Genomic DNA, 17,165 nt, shown 5'->3' on the forward strand with positions numbered 1-17,165 from the left:
GCCAACGATTGCCATTCAATTGAGACTTCTATTAAGTTCTAAGTTCTGGCGTATTTCGCCAAACATAAACGATTAGAAATTACAGTAATAACAGAAACGATTGAATGTAAATCTGTTTATATACATTCATATTTATATATTATGCGTTGCGACCCATTTGTGTCAATTTCTAGGTCCCAAATATTACCGATTTAGCCCCTTTGGCTTTAAAAATATGGAATCCTCGTGCCAAGTTCCAACTCCTGAAAAATTTGGGCGTATCTTGTATGGCAACCGCTTATTGGCCTATATATATTTGGGCTATATTTGTTTTTTTTATCAGTGCTTGACTGTGGCTACTGGCCGTGGGTCATGTTTGCCACAGTTATTTGGGCTGAAGTCGTTTTAAAAATTAGATTATTCTGGATACGCATCGCCTATAGTGAAAGTGCATCCGGTCTCTGCTGCCGTGCGCATTTCTATATCCGTGTAGGGAATCGAGTACATCAAATCGAAGGTCATCAAGGTCACCATGGCCGGAAAACGCATTTACAGTTCGCTTCTGAAACAATTTTCTGTTCCCGTAAGTACTTGAAGGTCATGGTAAATTAATCGGTGTATGTAGGCCTACGTCTCTAACAAAGTCACAGACTTTTTTTGCATGAGCCTCAACGACTTAATAAAACTCCCTACACAGAAGAGAATAACCCCACACTCTACCCATTCTATTCACTGAGATTGTCACTGTGGCGATTGTCACCAGCATTTGCATGTGCCAACCAAAATTTTTGAGTTAGATACATGAAACTTTTCACACAATTAGAAAAAAAACTGTGGAGCCATTTCCCAGTTTAAAGTTTTAAAATCCCTTGAGAACTTTTAATTTTATATCTGGTTTTATATACCCCTAGTAAAATAACATCAAAAATGGGCAATAGGGATAAAATGCTACCTGTTGCTGACTGAATAACCTTGGATCATGATCAGATTGTTTGTACGTATACATGTGCTATAGATACATAAATATAATCAAAATCAATCGCAAAAATATTTTTATAACATTTATTTGGACACAATCTAAAGATACATTGTCCCGTAGGCGTAAGTATTTATTGGGTGGTTATATTTCCAATAGAATTATGGCAAATTTGGTATGATGGGGATAGACCAGGAATCTTAAAGTAGCTAAGTCTCTAACTCAATATCATCCAAAATCTTCGACATTGAAAACACGAATTATTTGTCAATTTAAATCAACATTGATGTTGTGATCTTACGGGGAACAGATGGGCTTCTGATATCCAATAATTAAGACAAAATGCATTTCAGCGCCATTTTTAACAAGGGACTCGTAGAAAGAGGCTAGATATATTCCACAAGTCGTGTCAAACGGTGACGCCATATTCTTATCTGAAGAGCATGCCCAATAAATACTATCGGTATAGAGTGGAATAACCAGACGCTAGAGATTGCCATTTGACTGAGACTTCTGGCGTATATCGCCGAACATAACTGATAAGAAATTGCAGTAAAAACAGAAACGATTGAATGTAATTATATACATTCACATTACATTATTATATGTGTTGCGACCCATTTGTGTCAATTTCTAGATCCAAAATATTAGCGATTTAGCTGCTTTAATAGGCTGATTTTTGTCGGCTTTAGCCGCTTGAGGTTCAATCAAGCCAATTGGTAAAACAATGAATCGGCTATAAATCAATCTACTTTCGACTAAATTACAAAGGGTTAATTATTACTTGTCAATCAACGTGCTTGTCGGTTACAATAGCAGTCATACCTTAGTGAAAACCGGCCATGTAGTTCATAATCCGAGTAATAAGCACAAGTAACCGTAATTTTGATAATCAGCCGGTAAAAAAAACAAAACAAGCTTGCTGATTATTCATAACAGGTCCAGTAAGTTGCCTTTGAGGAAATAAGTCACATGGCAATCGAAGGAAGACGATCTCGGCATGGATTGTGCATCTATCACGCGTTTTCGACGATCCGTATGAATTCCAGGTGTACCGGTAGATATTAAAATAATAATTGGATCACAATTTAATGGTTTCACTGACCAGTTGTTAGTTAAATTTAAATCTTAGTTGAACATAATTCTTGGATAGAACACCGAATACACCGAGAAACGGTCATTAATAAGATATTATGAATCTCCAAAGCCGAATTCCCGATGACATGTGATATCAGTTGGAATTAGGTCAGTAAAAAAGTGATGCTAGTTTTAGTTTTAAATAGCGTTTACCGTTATGATTTTTTATTTTATGCACATGCTGACAGAGGCTTATTTTTTAAAAATATTGTCGTTATTATTATTGAAAGCTATATGGCACAGTCGTATGGAATTTAATTTAAAGCCATTTCATTTATTGCTGACATGAATTTCAAGCCGGTTTGTGAATTAAATATGGAAAATTTTCCGAACAGTGTACATATTTGTCGTTATTTTTGTGCTAACTACATACAGTAGAATACGATATTCCTCATAACAAATTGCCAAGAATTATTTTAGTTGAAGTCTGGTTATATTAAAGGGAATGGAAACTTAAAATATTAAAACCCAGTTCCTACCGGGACCTCATTTGACCAAATTAAGAACCCTGATAGTGGTATAGACACCTAATCTTACTAGAAAAATACTGGATTATCTGAAAAACATGTCAGGGTATCACTAACTAGCGATCCGACTGTTGTCAGCCAGTTTATTGTGTGCTAGCTTGACTGGGGGAGCGGTTGTTATTTCTTGATCAATGGTTAGGCAGTTTTGGGAACATTGAGGGGTGTCAACGTACAAAAGACTCTGAATCTAAGAATTTACTTAGACCTCAATATGTATGGTAAATGGACAGTAAGTAACGAAAAATACATTCTGAAAAATGGACCCTCCCTCAATGAAGCGGGGTGACAGAAATGGCTTGTAACAACAGTTTATTTATAGCTTCAGGTATCTCCCCACGAAAAACAAAGTTTTGAGAGGGATTTGAAGCAAATATTTGATATATTGATTAGTTTGAATATGTTTATATCATCAAATCAAACAGTTTATATGCTGGAAAGTATCTTCGAAGGAAATCAGCCATATTTCGTATGTACAGAGTAATAAAAATAACAATATATTGTTTATACTATACTATAGGCCTATAACAAAATCGTTAAAAAATAAAATCATTAGATCTTGAAAATTGGTTTTCTGATAAAGAAATAATAAAATCAAACTGGAAAATATGTTTACTTTGACCAGTTATGAAATATAAAGTAAAATATGAATGAAACTAAAAAAAAAGAAGTAGATGAATCGTAACAAACAAAAACCTGTTGTATTAAGCCTTCGGTAGCCTAAGTGGTTTCACTAATGGTTTGATTGTACATAGTATATATTTCGTTCCTCTTGTCTGTATCAGTATTGTGCTTAAAAACAACAAGAGAATCATTGTAGAAATGTAGCTCCGATTAAAATAATTATTGTTTATCCATAGAACTTTTGTGCTTACTTTAATGTGTTTAATTACTAAATGCCATTCAAACAGGCCTATCAGTAGCTAAATTGTATACATATGTGTCTACAGATACATATTTACTGAGTTAAAATCAACAATAAAAATATTTTTATAATTTTTATTTGGGACAGTCTTTATTTCTCAAAAAGACATTTATAGTGTTGAAATGATAAAATCAAACCAGAATTTTAAGTTTTCTGTGAATAATTATAAATTAACACTTCTTTTTATATCCTCTACAATGATTTTAAGTTTTCCCTGAATAATTATATAGAATATCAATAAATGATACTTTACAAATTATGAACCATAACAAACAATAGGGCATTATTATTCATTAGAGACTACATTTGACACGCCTTCCTTCCGCCATTACGGTATGACCGGTAAAACTGAATTTTTCCGACATTCTATGTCCACTTACGGAAATAAATGAAGGTGAATCTTATAAAGGAATATTTAATCTATACTTTAGCAAATGTTAGGGCATCTTCCACCAAAAAAGTTACAAAATTTAAAACTTTTTATTCGGAGAAAAGAAACTTCCTATCTTATTAATGGAACCAATCCATTACAGGAAACAGATACAAGGTCATTATGCAAGACCTACTTTTCACAAAAAAAATAAGTCCCCTTTTTCAGGCCTAGTCAGTCAGGCAGAGACTTAGTCACTGACACTCTGCGTGTAGGCTATATATGTAGCTTCTCAGATTGTGTAAGCCTATATTTGGTCCCTCACAATTACATTTACAAATTAAACTCAGCTTGGGTGCATATTGTTAGGTTGTAATCCCATTTACCTTATTTCTAATTCAGTGCCAGGGATATTTTTTTTTTCTCCCCCACTGAATCCCATCGCAACCCTTCATAAGAGCATTCGGGAAATACCCCCCCCACCCATTCCAACACATATTTCTCTATGAAATAAGCTTTGACACAATTACCAATAATAGCTTGTTCACTTTAATTAATCTGTGATCATTGGCAAATATGTCAGGTAGAAAGAGGTGCTTTCTGATAGCTTGTGTGATGTTTTATCTCTTTTTAATTTTCAGATCTTCTTAATGTTGCATGATATACATATGTATACAGATGTCATGACTATACGGAAGAGTCTGGCGTGGTTTCCCCTTATCAGTGGTGCAGGACGGAGGGTCTGACAAGGACAGCTGTCTAGTCGTTCGATGAGACAAAAAAACGAGGCCCTGTGTACACATTGGCATGCACGTAAAAGATCCCTTGGCAGTTGGAATTTGATATAAGAGTATGCTGTAGTGCCGCTGTCAGTGCAAAATTTCCCTCATAGCACACTGCATGGTGTATGCCCATCTTCATTAGCCCAGTCGGAGCAGAACAGTAGGACGTTAAACCCCCATTTCATTTCATTTATATGGAAGAGAATTTGACTGTATTCTAAATGTGTTTTAATCTGTGACATTTCAGTACCAGTATGAAAGCAAAGTTTTTTTAAGACTATTTGACATGCCTAATTTGGCCAACATCGTTTAATGATGGCCATATTTTATAAATTTTGGTATCTGTTTTAGAAATGTGTGTCCAGCTCTACAGATGGAACACAGAGATTTTATTCGTCTGGGGTAAGTCAGCTGTTTAGCCTACATGCATATACCACCGAAACAAGATATGTAACTCAAAGAAAAATACTGTAGATAACACATTCTTAGTTATTGTTACTGAACAGTAACAGCATATACTATATCGTAATGTCGACAGAACTGTGATCTTATCTCGATTTACGCTACCGAAACATGTCTTTCCTTTAATTGTCTTGGTTGAATAAGCTTACAATCTTGAAAACAGATTCTGACATTGGTCAAAAATATACAGCTGAATGGGAACCACAGTTGCTCAGTAAGTAGGTCATTGGCTTTCTAACCTGGAGGTCCCATGTTTGATCCCAGCATTGGCTGTGAAAGTTCATCTGGATTTTTGGTTGTATCAGTGAGTACGACGTTGGTTCACTAACCTGGAGGTGCCGTGTTTGATCCCTGCATTGGCCTAGAAAGTGCATCTAGATTTTCCAGCGTAGTTCTCCCTTTTAAGTGATGTAGGCCAGAGCGCCGCTGTCCAGACAAAATTTTCCTTATAGCATAGTGTATGCCAGTCTTCATTAGCCCAGTAGGAGCAGAACAGTAAGGTAATACTTACACACCATTTCATTTATTGCTGAATGGCCTTTACATCAACTTCCCTACTTATGGGCAATTGTGAATAAGTATTATTTTACATTTGTAATTTATTTGGTAGGTACAGAGAGTTACAATGATACCCGGGGATGGAATTGGACCAGAGATTTCAGCTGCTGTGAAAAAAATATTCTCTGCAGCCGGTGTAAGTCTTTTTTTCTGTTGATAAAAATATGAAAACAAAATATTCTCTTTAGCTGGTATAAGTCTTTTTTTCTGTTGATAAAAATATGAAAACAAATAAAAAAGGTAATCACTCGCTCTAGCTCTTCTTTGAACACTTGAAGACAGTGAAGTTGAACTTTTTTCAAGGTCCTAGATATAAGCCACATTTTCTCTCTCATAAAATCGGACACATTTGATTTAGAAAAAGATTTAGATGTTATGTAATAAAATAATAAACATTTTAAATCATCAATTTACTCTTAAAATTTCATGTAGACCAGAAATCCGGTATTTAGTTTTGATCTTTTGATATTGTGAATGGCAGACTATTTTAATTTGATCAGTTACGTAATCCAGTATATCACATCTAGAGATAATGGCCGGAAGACTCAATATATCATTACATTTTATGTCATAAGTTATGCACTTATAAATCCACTTTTATATACACGATGTCCTATGAAATCTACGACTCGACCTTCGATCATATAACTTTCAGAATATTCGAAGATTATACTATAAACTATATAAAGTACGATTATAGAGTCAATCATTCAAATTATGAATTCAATTCCTTATTTCTTATGATAGCATTTCCTAGTGAATCAATATTATGTAAATTTACTTAGGTATTTTGATTACCGTTCACTTTTTTCTTGGATTATGTCATTATGTGGTAAGTTATTTAATAGTCTTAACATATACTATTAAAAAAAGTAGGGGATATTTGATTTTGGGGGCATAATACTAAAATATGCAAATTAACATATACTATTCAAAAAAAGTAGGGGATATTTGATTTTGGGGGCATAATACTAAAATATGCAAATGACTACGAAAAAAGTCACTATAGAACCTAACAGAAGAAACATTTCCAGTTACATGTGACGCCCAAACGCACCAATAGCTACCGCATGGAATGCAGGTGATGCTTGGGATCATCATGGGGGTCCAACCCAAGATTTGCACGACTCTGACTTTGAATGTTACAGTCATTGTGGCATTGAATTCCAGGGTGGAAACATCAGTTTAATTGTTTTAGTGACCAGAAAACAAATTTTGATATGCGTCGGCTTACCCAAAATGAAAGGTCACGTGCCCTTGGCATGCTACAGATCGGCACAACACAGGCGGTTGTGGCGCGGACGATGAATGTTTCTCAGTCTGTCATAAGCAGGCTATGGTCCAGATACCGTGATACACAATCTGTACAGGACAGACCACACTCAGGTCGACCAAGGGCGACAACTCAAGCCCAGGATCGATTTATCCGTACCTTGGCCTTGAGAAATCGTGTCATCACAGCAAATCAGATCAGCGCTCGTCTTCAAACAGACACTGGTGTGAGAGTGAGTGGCCAGACGATTCGGAATCGACTGCATAGGGGTCACCTTCGCGCCCGACGTCCTCGCGTGATCCCTTGTTTGAGAGATCATCACATTCAGGCAAGACGACGTTGGTGTAGGGATCGTCAACACTGGGATAATCGACGCTGGAGCAATGTGATGTTTTCAGATGAGTCAAGGTTCACTGTTGATTTTTTGGACAGACGTAGGAGGGTGTGGCGTCGTCGAAACGAGCGCTTCCAAGACGTTAACGTCATCAGACATGATCGATTTGGGGGTGGTTCTGTTATGGTGTGGGGAGGCATCACTGTTGCTGGAAGAACGGCTTTACATGTTGTTGCAGGGCGTGTTACAGGCCAGTACTACCGGGACAACATCTTGGCAGTCCATGTTGTGCCGTTCGCACAACGTCATGGCCGCCGTTTCATCTTCCAGGATGACAACGCAAGATGTCACAGGGCCAGGATCGTTACAGGTTACCTCCAACAACAGAACATCACCACATTACCTTGGCCAGCACTGAGTCCCGACCTCTCCCCCATCGAGCATGTCTGGGACATGCTTGGACAGAGGTTACGTCAACGTCAACAACGTCCTGCCAATGTCCAAGAACTTGCTGCTGCGTTGCAACAGGAATGGGACAATCTGGACCAAAATGACCTTAGACGTCTCATTAGGAGTATGCCACGTCGGATCAATGCTTGTTTGGCAAACAGAGGAGGATTTACCCGTTACTGACTTGGTTGTGATGCTGTGGTAACTTTGCTGTTTGACCCCGGGTATCATTTTACCCTTATAATGGTCAGTCTGTGCCTTACTTAGTCTAACGATCATTTGGAATAAATCGATGAATGTGAACTTCATTTCATTTTGTCATTTGTTTCTTCGTCAGTTTCATTAGGTGACTTTAATAACACTTAAAAATCAAAAAACCCTACTTTTTTTGAATAGTATATTTAATTTTTGAGAGTATTTGTTCTACTATATGCCTGATGGTTTTTTTTTTCAGGCCCCAATAGACTGGGAAGATGTTGATGTCACACCTGTTAAAGGGGCCGATGGTAAATTCCGTCTTCCACAAGCTGTCTTTGATTCTATGGCAAAAACAGGTGTTGGGTTAAAGGGACCATTAGCTACACCTATTGGCAAAGGTCATCAATCTCTTAATTTGGCACTCAGAAAGTAAGAATTTTGATTATTTACAACTAAGGAAATGAAATGGGTTTTAGCTCCCTTAATTTCTGATCCATCCAGGCTAATGAAGACCGGAGTACACTAATTGATGATGTGGAACTTTTGAAGATTACTAAAAATGTTTTGGTTTTTTAAAACAAAAATAAAAGTCCTTTGAGTTTCTGCAGAGAGAACTGAAATGGAATTACACATCCTGCTTTTCTCCACCAACCTTGCTAATGGAGATGGATTCTGGAGAGAAAAGATGGGGTAGTTATTTTCAACAGATTAATTCCAGTATTAAAAAAACTTATTATTTTGTATTTACAGAGCATTTAGTTTATATGCTAATGTACGTCCATGTAAATCTATAGAAGGTTATAAGACACCATATGATGATGTTGATATTGTTACTATTAGAGAAAATACAGAAGGTGAATACAGCGGTATAGAACATACAGTAAGTTTATTATTCCCCAACCACTTATACTGAAGGGGACTATAGGTTTTATTTCAGTGTGTCTTATCATTTTTGTTTTCTGGATCGAATGTTAATTTTTGATTAAACTTCAATATATTTGAAATTCAGTAAAATGCTATATATAGCAGAAGAAGAGCTACAGATCAAGTTCATGTTTCGTGTGATTCTGTAAAAGTTTTTAATCAATTATCAATTTGTTGACTTAAATTCAATGAAAATTCTGTTTTCATGAAATCGATAGATTAGAAAGTGATGGGAACGTTAGATGGTCATAACTTGTGTTATAATTAATTGATTTTGATGGTTTTTGGACCAGTATACTTTTTGGAAGTCTTTATTTGTGGAATAGTTTAGGTTGATTTTGAAGAATTTGACATGTCTGTAGGTTAAACATCAATGATCTGAAATAGCTTGTGTATATTGTATATAATCTCTAATAGGATATATAAAATCTTTTTCTTACATATTAATGTTTATGTTTTCCAGATAGTAGATGGTGTGGTACAGAGTATTAAATTAATCACAAAAGAAGCATCTATGAGAGTTGCTGAATATGCATTTGAATATGCTAGAAACAATGACAGAAGTACAGTTACAGCTGTTCATAAAGCAAATATCATGTCAGTGTTTAAAACTTCATAAGTTCCTTGAATTGTTAAAGTCCCTGAGCGTGATTGAGAGATATAAGAAGCCTTTGCAAACTAAATATTGTGAAAGTTGAATTTCTAATAGGAATATCAATCCAATAATGATTCAGTTCCATTCAATATTTACAAGATAAGCGAGATTCCATCTATATGCTGCCCTTACTACTTTATGTAAATGGCACACTTTTCTCTCTTCGCTTTCTTGACAGAATCTTTCCACGAAACAGGTCTACATTTCTTTGAAGTTGAACTTTCCGCCATTTTGTAACCTACTGTAGGCTAATAACCAGTAAAGAAATCTTTCACATATGCGTTGAAGTTCCGATAGGGTTAAAAAAAAGTTCCCCACTCGATTTCTTTTTTATCGGAGACTTGGCAATTTATCTACCACCAAAATAGAAAAAATAAAATTTTTCATCGAGCCCTTTCTATAAAAACAGTAAATATTCATTTTTTCAATGTGACTTATCGAATCAATCCAGTATTTCAGATATAACAATCCGTAGAGCAAGTCATGTCAGTTCGCAGTTTATGTATGCCTTGAACAATATGTTACAACACATTTTAACAGTTTTTTTTAGCGTATTCCGGATGTCTCATGTCGCGCTTATACCCCCCACTTTCCCACGATTTGCTGAAATCAGAGTGAACAGACTCCGATGCCTGCTCACTCCAAAATTTGAGCCTGCGATTGAACGATTGCCTCTCCGTAGCTGGTAATCGACTCTGGTTCTGATCATACAACTCCTTCTGTGTTTCCAGAAACTGTTCGACATGATCGAAAACCGCATGGCATTTCGACCTTATCAGAATTCCGATATTTTTGTACGAAGGAGTTGTATGATCAGAACCAGAGTCGATTACCAGCTACGGAGAGTCAATCCTTCAATCGCTGGCTCGGATTTTGGAGTGAGCAGGCATCGAAGTCTGTTCACTCTGATTTCAGCAAATCGTGGGAAAGTGGGGGGGTATAAGCGCGACATGAGACATCCGGAATACGCTAAAAAAAACTGTTAAAATGTGTTGTAACATATTGTTCAAGGCATACATAAACTGCGAACTGACAGGACTTGCTCTACGGATTGTTATATCTGAAATACTGGATTGATACGATAAGTCACATTGAAAAAATGAATATTTACTGTTTTTATAGAAAGGGCTCGATGAAAAATTTTATTTTTTACTATTTTGGTATTAGATTAATTGCCAAGTCTCCGATAAAAAAGAAATCGAGTGGGGAACTTTTTTTTAACCCTATTGGAACTTCAATGCATATGTGGTTTGTATTGTCGGATGATGTCATGATATTAATTATACTTACCTGCCGCCATGTTAAAATGTTCGTGGATATAATTGATTAATCCGATTGAATCCAAGCCGGGAGATTATCTAGCATTGATATTTTGATTTACTTTTATTTTTACAGGAGAATGTCAGATGGTCTATTTTTAAGTTGTTGTAGAGAAGTGGCTGAGAAAAATCGAGATATTAAATTTAGAGAAATGTATCTTGACACTGTCTGTTTAAATGTAAGAATAGTGTTTATAAATAGATTATTGAGATGCCATAAAAGTAATTTATTTGAATATTGGAGGACTAAAACTGAAATCTGTAATGCAGTTTTGTAAAAGCCATGTTCCTTCAAGGGAAATGGTATACTTCCATATTGGCTTGATCACTCAAAATTTTGTTTGTCTGAAAATATGAACTCTAACAGGTTCACCAGTCTGTTGAATGGAAATAATGGATTGTAGATTCAATAATTAGACTGATGATGAGTAGGTATTGATTAATTACATAATCACTTTAAAGGACAATATTGGTGGCAGTCATTATCACATATGTGATAGAACTGGTTAAACACATTCCATATAATAATTTTAACACCGAGATCATTGCTACGATTGATGCGTTATGAAGATTTCAAGAAAGGGAAGTGATGAATGCAAAAGGAAAACACAACTTATCCTTCTATATGACTAACTTAATTGGCGAATGAAAACATACACAGGCGAATTTCTGCTCACTTATAATTCCTTCGAAGACCAAAAGTTGTTATGTGAGGCTGTGAGAAGATATCTGATAATTCAAAAAAAGTGATTGAATGTCACGAAATAAGGGAAAACAAGAAGAATAGAAATAGTCTGCACATTCCCTTGTTTTTATTCATTCTATACTTAATAAAAAAACATGGTAATCAGGGCTTGCCACGAGCAAATTGGAGGCGAGTAGATGACTACTCACGCAAATATAGACTTGCGCGAGTGAGGCGAGTACATGTATTTACTCACGCAGAATGATGTGCGTGAGTAGCCATTTAATTTCATTTGCCTAACGGCAATGCTCTTGTCACTTCGGTGGAAGCGGACGTTGAATAAAGCTATTTCACACACAATGGCAATGCGGGATCGAAGGAATTGCTATAGAAACGACAACATCCGCTCAATTTTTGATTATCCAGACACGGCAAAGGACATCCGCTTAAAAACCGCCTGGCAGTACGCGTCTCAAAGTATTTTTAGTAACAACAGGTGGCACTTGAAAGACACGCCGCGTGCGCAATAGTGCATCAATATGAAGGCATACATATTGTTTACGGCTTTTTTATTACGATATTCCATTATTTCTGATTAAATTATTTTTTATATTTGCGCGAGTACTTAATCACTCACGTAAATTTGGTTTTACGCGAGCGTAGCGTGCGTGCGAGTAATTACTCGCGTCTCGTGGCAAGCCCTTGTAATGCACAGACTTTTTCTATTTTTCTATCGTAGCAATGATCTCTGTGTTAAAATTATATTTAAAACATGTTGAACCAGTTCTATCACATATGTGATAATGACTGCCACCAATATTGTCCTTTAAACTTTACTCATTGTTTACATTTGAAATGCGTAAAAAGTAATATTTTGAACTTACTTAATATCTTTTGCAGATGGTTCAAGATCCATCTCAATTTGATGTACTTGTTATGCCTAACTTGTATTGTGAACTTACTTAATATCTTTTGCAGATGGTTCAAGATCCATCTCAATTTGATGTACTTGTTATGCCTAACTTGTATGGTGACATTTTGAGGTACTGGTAATTCAAATTATTTTAGTTATGTATTATTTGTTAAAATTTAAGTGTTCATAGATGATTATTAATAATGGAGGACATCTGGAGTTTTTATAGTTTAATCCTAATTAAACAGTTGGTTTTATAAAGACAATTATATTTAATTTTTCAGTGATCTTATAATGGCATTAATACTTAATATTTCAGTGATCTATGTGCTGGTTTAATTGGAGGATTAGGAGTGACACCTAGTGGCAATATTGGAAGTGAAGGAGCAATATTTGAATCTGTAAGTGTATTGCTATTTTATTGTCCTCCCTGGAATCTTTAAAAGCAATTGTTTAGATATAATACAACCTTTTTCACTCCATTACAAATGCCTTTTGAAGTAGGCCTATAGACCTTTGAAAATGTTGTTTTGATTGATTTTAATTTCCAATTTTAGGTTCATGGTACAGCTCCTGATATTGCTGGTGAAGATAAAGCCAATCCTACAGCTTTATTACTCAGTGCTGTCATGATGCTTAGACATATGAAATTAAATGATCATGGCCGTAGAATAGAACAATCATGTTTAGAAGTTATCAGAGAAGGAAATGTAAATATTTCATTTATAAATAAAAAGATGTTCTAATCTTAACTTTCCCAGGCTGCAGAATTGTATATTTACATGTTAATATTCTGTTATATAGTATTAAAACATTCAAGTTGCTTTTAAAGAGATTGCTTTAGCCATCTGATTATGTTTAGTCAATGCTTTGAGTACTATGACGTCAAAATGGTGTATACAATTAATACTAATGGTGACCTTTCAAATACTTATGGTGGTACAGATGACAATGTTAGTGTTCGAAAATGTATGGACTCTGTGTTAATTCGGTGATTAGATTACAAACATTTCTGAAGCAATTGTTTATATTTTTTATTATCTTTTTCAGCATCTCACAGCAGATCTAGGTGGCTCAACGAAGTGTTCACAATTTACAGATGAGATTTGTAGGCGGGTTGAAAGCTTGTCCTGAGATAAACTGTAAACTCTTGAAACCCTGTGATTTTAATCTGTTGTCATGAAACCTCTTCTTTCTAATTCTAGTTTATATGTTGTTGTTTTACATACCCAAATTAATATATTCATGCTCTGTCATCAGATATGAACAGATGAGAAATTGTATGAGAGAAAGGAACAATAGGAAAAATACTCTTGGGTGGAAAAATATCTTCACTATTGTTTTCACCTGTAATTAATTTATTATTTGTACTAATTGCCAAAGTTAATTTATGGTTATGACTGCCATCTGTGTTGAAGTTATCTGGAAATTTAAAGAAGTAGTTACTGGTGGGATAAAATAAAGAACAAGGTCATGATTGTAAACTCATCATTTTGTGAGTTATTAGTATAATAGAATTTAGTCTGTCTTATTTGACCACATCTTAAATATTTATCTTAATCACTAGGATAACATCAAGACAATATTCTCTTTTTTTTTATTAGCGGGGTAGTTTATTCATTAAAAGATGAAATACTATCATTTCAAATGAAAACATGAAGAATATTTTGTATGAATGGTTGATAATTATTAGAACTTGTGATAATAAAGAACAATACAGAACTTTATACTCTTAAAAAGATAATTGCTACGTTTTTTGTCATCTGAATAGAAAGCAATAGCTGAGGGTGCATATGCCTTCTGATGCTGATGAAAAATTTAGGTAGATGGATGTCATCAACTGAATTTAATACTGAATAAAGTAGTTTTTAAAATAATTTATTTTTTTGTACTACTAATAAATTATATTTTAAAACAATATTTTGTAGTAATTAAGTATTCTTGTTGTTTATTCTATTGTATGGTTGTTATTGGAAGAGATGGGAAATTGTAATAATTATATTGTCCAAGCAACAGTTTTGCTCACTTTTGTCTATTTCTTATGCTTTACATTATTTTTCTGAAGTTTGTTATGAAGTCAGAATCGTATTTGTTAATTTGTTTTAAGTTTACTGTTTACAAAAGACAATAATTTGATTAAAAGAGCTAAAGTAATATAATAGAACTGTATGTGATCTAACACACAACACATAGTTTGCCTTATAAGTATGTCCCAAATATAAACATGTAATTAAAATCAATTGTGTTAGTCTATATAAAAACATGTTCTGGTTCTCAGATAATCCTTCAAAAACATCTGGTGTTTATTTTCTTGATTTTAGTTTTTCAAAGAATTAGGTATTGAATTAAAAGTCTTCTCATACAAATCACATTTCAAGGCACTGCATATATCTTATTTCGCTGTTTAAAGCACTGTATGATTATCCAGTATCATATATGATTGTCCGTAACATCAGGATTTCATACCTGATAATTGAACCTTTCGGGTGGAGGGTGGGGAATTATGAACATATGGTAATTACTGTTTTTATTGCCACCAGCCTTTCAAAGAAAGCAGGGGACTATTGAAATGGGTCAGTCCATGTGTCTGTCCGTCTGTCCATCACACTTTTTGGGACACAATAATTGCCCTAGAATGTTTAAACTTGTTGTAGGTGTTTATTAGGTGAATGCCTTGATGGAGTTTGAAGGTGGACATTTTCTGCTTAGGCTAAGCAAAGACAAGCAGTTTGATGGACATTATAACTTTGATTCTAACTAAGTGAGAGAGTTGAAACTTGGCGAATAGTTTCATTATATCAATATGTTGACTAAGTTCGATAATGAGGTATCTGAGAAACAGAATTTTGTTTTGTATAGCCTTAATTATAGTAATTATACTGCTTTAAAATATGCATTTGCAAAGCCAAAATTTTTCTAGGTTATCCCATTAAACATATACCCCCCCCCCCTTCACCTCTCTTGCATGTTCTAATTTCCATAGTTATTAATTAATCATACTATAGTGTATTTCAAAAGTCTCATAAAACAAAACTATATTATCAACCCACTTCTCGCACAAATGTTACATCAAATGAAAATACAGGTATGTCTTTTTACTTTGATGTTTATTTTAAGAACCTCTCAAAGATTGTCATTTTTATGGAACTGTTGAAATAGACTATTGGTAAAAAATAAAATATAGAAAGCGAGTAATTTATTGATAGTTGAGGTTTATATGTACAGTATTATAGTAGATCTGTAATTGTTAAGTTCTCTGTGTGTGAGTTGATAAAAATGTTGAAATTTATATAATCTTGTCTTTTATTGTCTTTCCAATCTGGGGCCTATGAATCCAATCCAAAGAACTTTTAATCATTTGGGGAAAAGATGGAGCTGGGCAAATTAGACAATGTTTTTGTCGACCAATATTACATATGTGATAGAACTGGTTAAACACATTCCAAATATAATATTAACACAGAGATTATTGCTATGATAGATGTGTAATGAAGATTTGAAGAGATGCAAAAAATGGAAAACATGAGTTATTATATAACTGACTGAAGAAGAGCTGGATAACAGATACACGGTTGATTTTTAGCTCGCTGATAATTCCTTTGAAGACGAAAAGTTGTTAATTATATGAGACTGTAAGTGGATTTTTGTTCAAATCGGACAATTCATAAAAAGAATTGACTGTAATGAGATAAGAGAAAGTGAGAAAAATAGAAAACCTGTGTATTAACTTGCTTTTATTAATTCTATACTTACACATTGTGTAATAATTATAGTTTATTCCAATAGCCCTATTAAACTAAAGTCACATTATTTTTTTACTAAGTCAGTTCCTTTTGTTATTGGCATGTATTGGATTAAAACTTCATGGATTATGGCCCCTGATTGTATGAAAAAATCACCTGGGGCCAGTTTCACGAAATTTTAACTAAGATAAAATCCAACTTTTATTACTTTGATTGGGTAATATAAGATTGATTTTAGTGCTTAGCCAATCAAAATTGAAGTATCTACTAAAATTTGGATTTTATCTTTAGTTAAAATTTCGAGAAACGGGGCCCAGTTTATGACCCAAAGATCCTGGTTTCTTTCGATATCGATCGTAACCTCCTTAATTATACGAAAAATCATGATTTTAGCTTGTGGACCCTCTAGAGGTCACAATTTTTTATCCAATTTTGAAAAAAATTTTAAATTTATCACCGTTACACCCTAATGATGGTTGAGTTCCAATTTCATGAATATCGGATCAAACATGCCTGACAAAATGGCGGCTCCTCGTACGCAAATAGTGTAAAAGTATGTTATACCAAGGTTGTGGACCCTCTAAAAGTCACAATTGTTATCAGATTTTGATGAAACTTAACATGTATGTTTATGTCCCAAAGATCTTGGTTCCTTTCGCTATTTGCACAGATCAGACCGTAACTTCCTGGATTATGGCTCCTGAATGTACAAAAAATCATGTTTTTATTTTGTGGGTTCTCTAGAGGTCACAATTTTTTTTATCCAATTTTAAAAACTGTTTAAATATATCACCATTACACCATAATGAAGGTTGAATTCGAATTTTGGGAAAATCGAAACGAAACTGCCTGACAAAATGACTCCTCTTTGTATGCAAATTGTGTAAAAAGTATGTAATACAAAGGTTGTGGACCCTCTAGAGGTCACAATTTTTATCCGATTTTGATGAAATTTAAA

At 34.4% G+C, this 17,165-nt stretch overlaps 1 protein-coding gene across 1 annotated transcript; it reads left to right on the forward strand.

Annotated features, from left to right (window-relative positions):
* The first annotated feature begins 453 nt into the window (after nucleotides 1–453).
* On the forward strand, nucleotides 454–15,768 carry LOC126819667 (isocitrate dehydrogenase [NAD] subunit alpha, mitochondrial). The gene is made up of 11 exons (XM_050547831.2): nucleotides 454–562; nucleotides 5,045–5,095; nucleotides 5,766–5,849; nucleotides 8,225–8,397; nucleotides 8,719–8,848; nucleotides 9,356–9,489; nucleotides 10,943–11,045; nucleotides 12,530–12,594; nucleotides 12,784–12,865; nucleotides 13,022–13,174; nucleotides 13,515–15,768. The coding sequence occupies exons 1-11, from the start codon at nucleotides 512–514 to the stop codon at nucleotides 13,596–13,598; spliced, it is 1,110 nt and encodes a 369-aa protein (XP_050403788.1). The 5' UTR covers nucleotides 454–511; the 3' UTR covers nucleotides 13,599–15,768.
* Nucleotides 15,769–17,165: the final 1,397 nt, after the last annotated feature.

Source organism: Patella vulgata, chromosome 4, assembly GCF_932274485.2.
Source record: "Patella vulgata chromosome 4, xgPatVulg1.2, whole genome shotgun sequence".
Classification (NCBI taxonomy): domain Eukaryota; kingdom Metazoa; phylum Mollusca; class Gastropoda; family Patellidae; genus Patella; species Patella vulgata.

Coding starts and splice junctions, on each gene's coding strand:
- LOC126819667 (XM_050547831.2), top strand. CDS start 512: ATGGCCGGAAAACGCATTTACAGTTCGCTTCTGAAACAATTTTCTGTT. Junction 5,096..5,765: donor AGAGATTTTATTCGTCTGGG/GTAAGTCAGCTG, acceptor TTTATTTGGTAG/GTACAGAGAGTTACAATGAT. Junction 13,175..13,514: donor AAGTTATCAGAGAAGGAAAT/GTAAATATTTCA, acceptor TATCTTTTTCAG/CATCTCACAGCAGATCTAGG.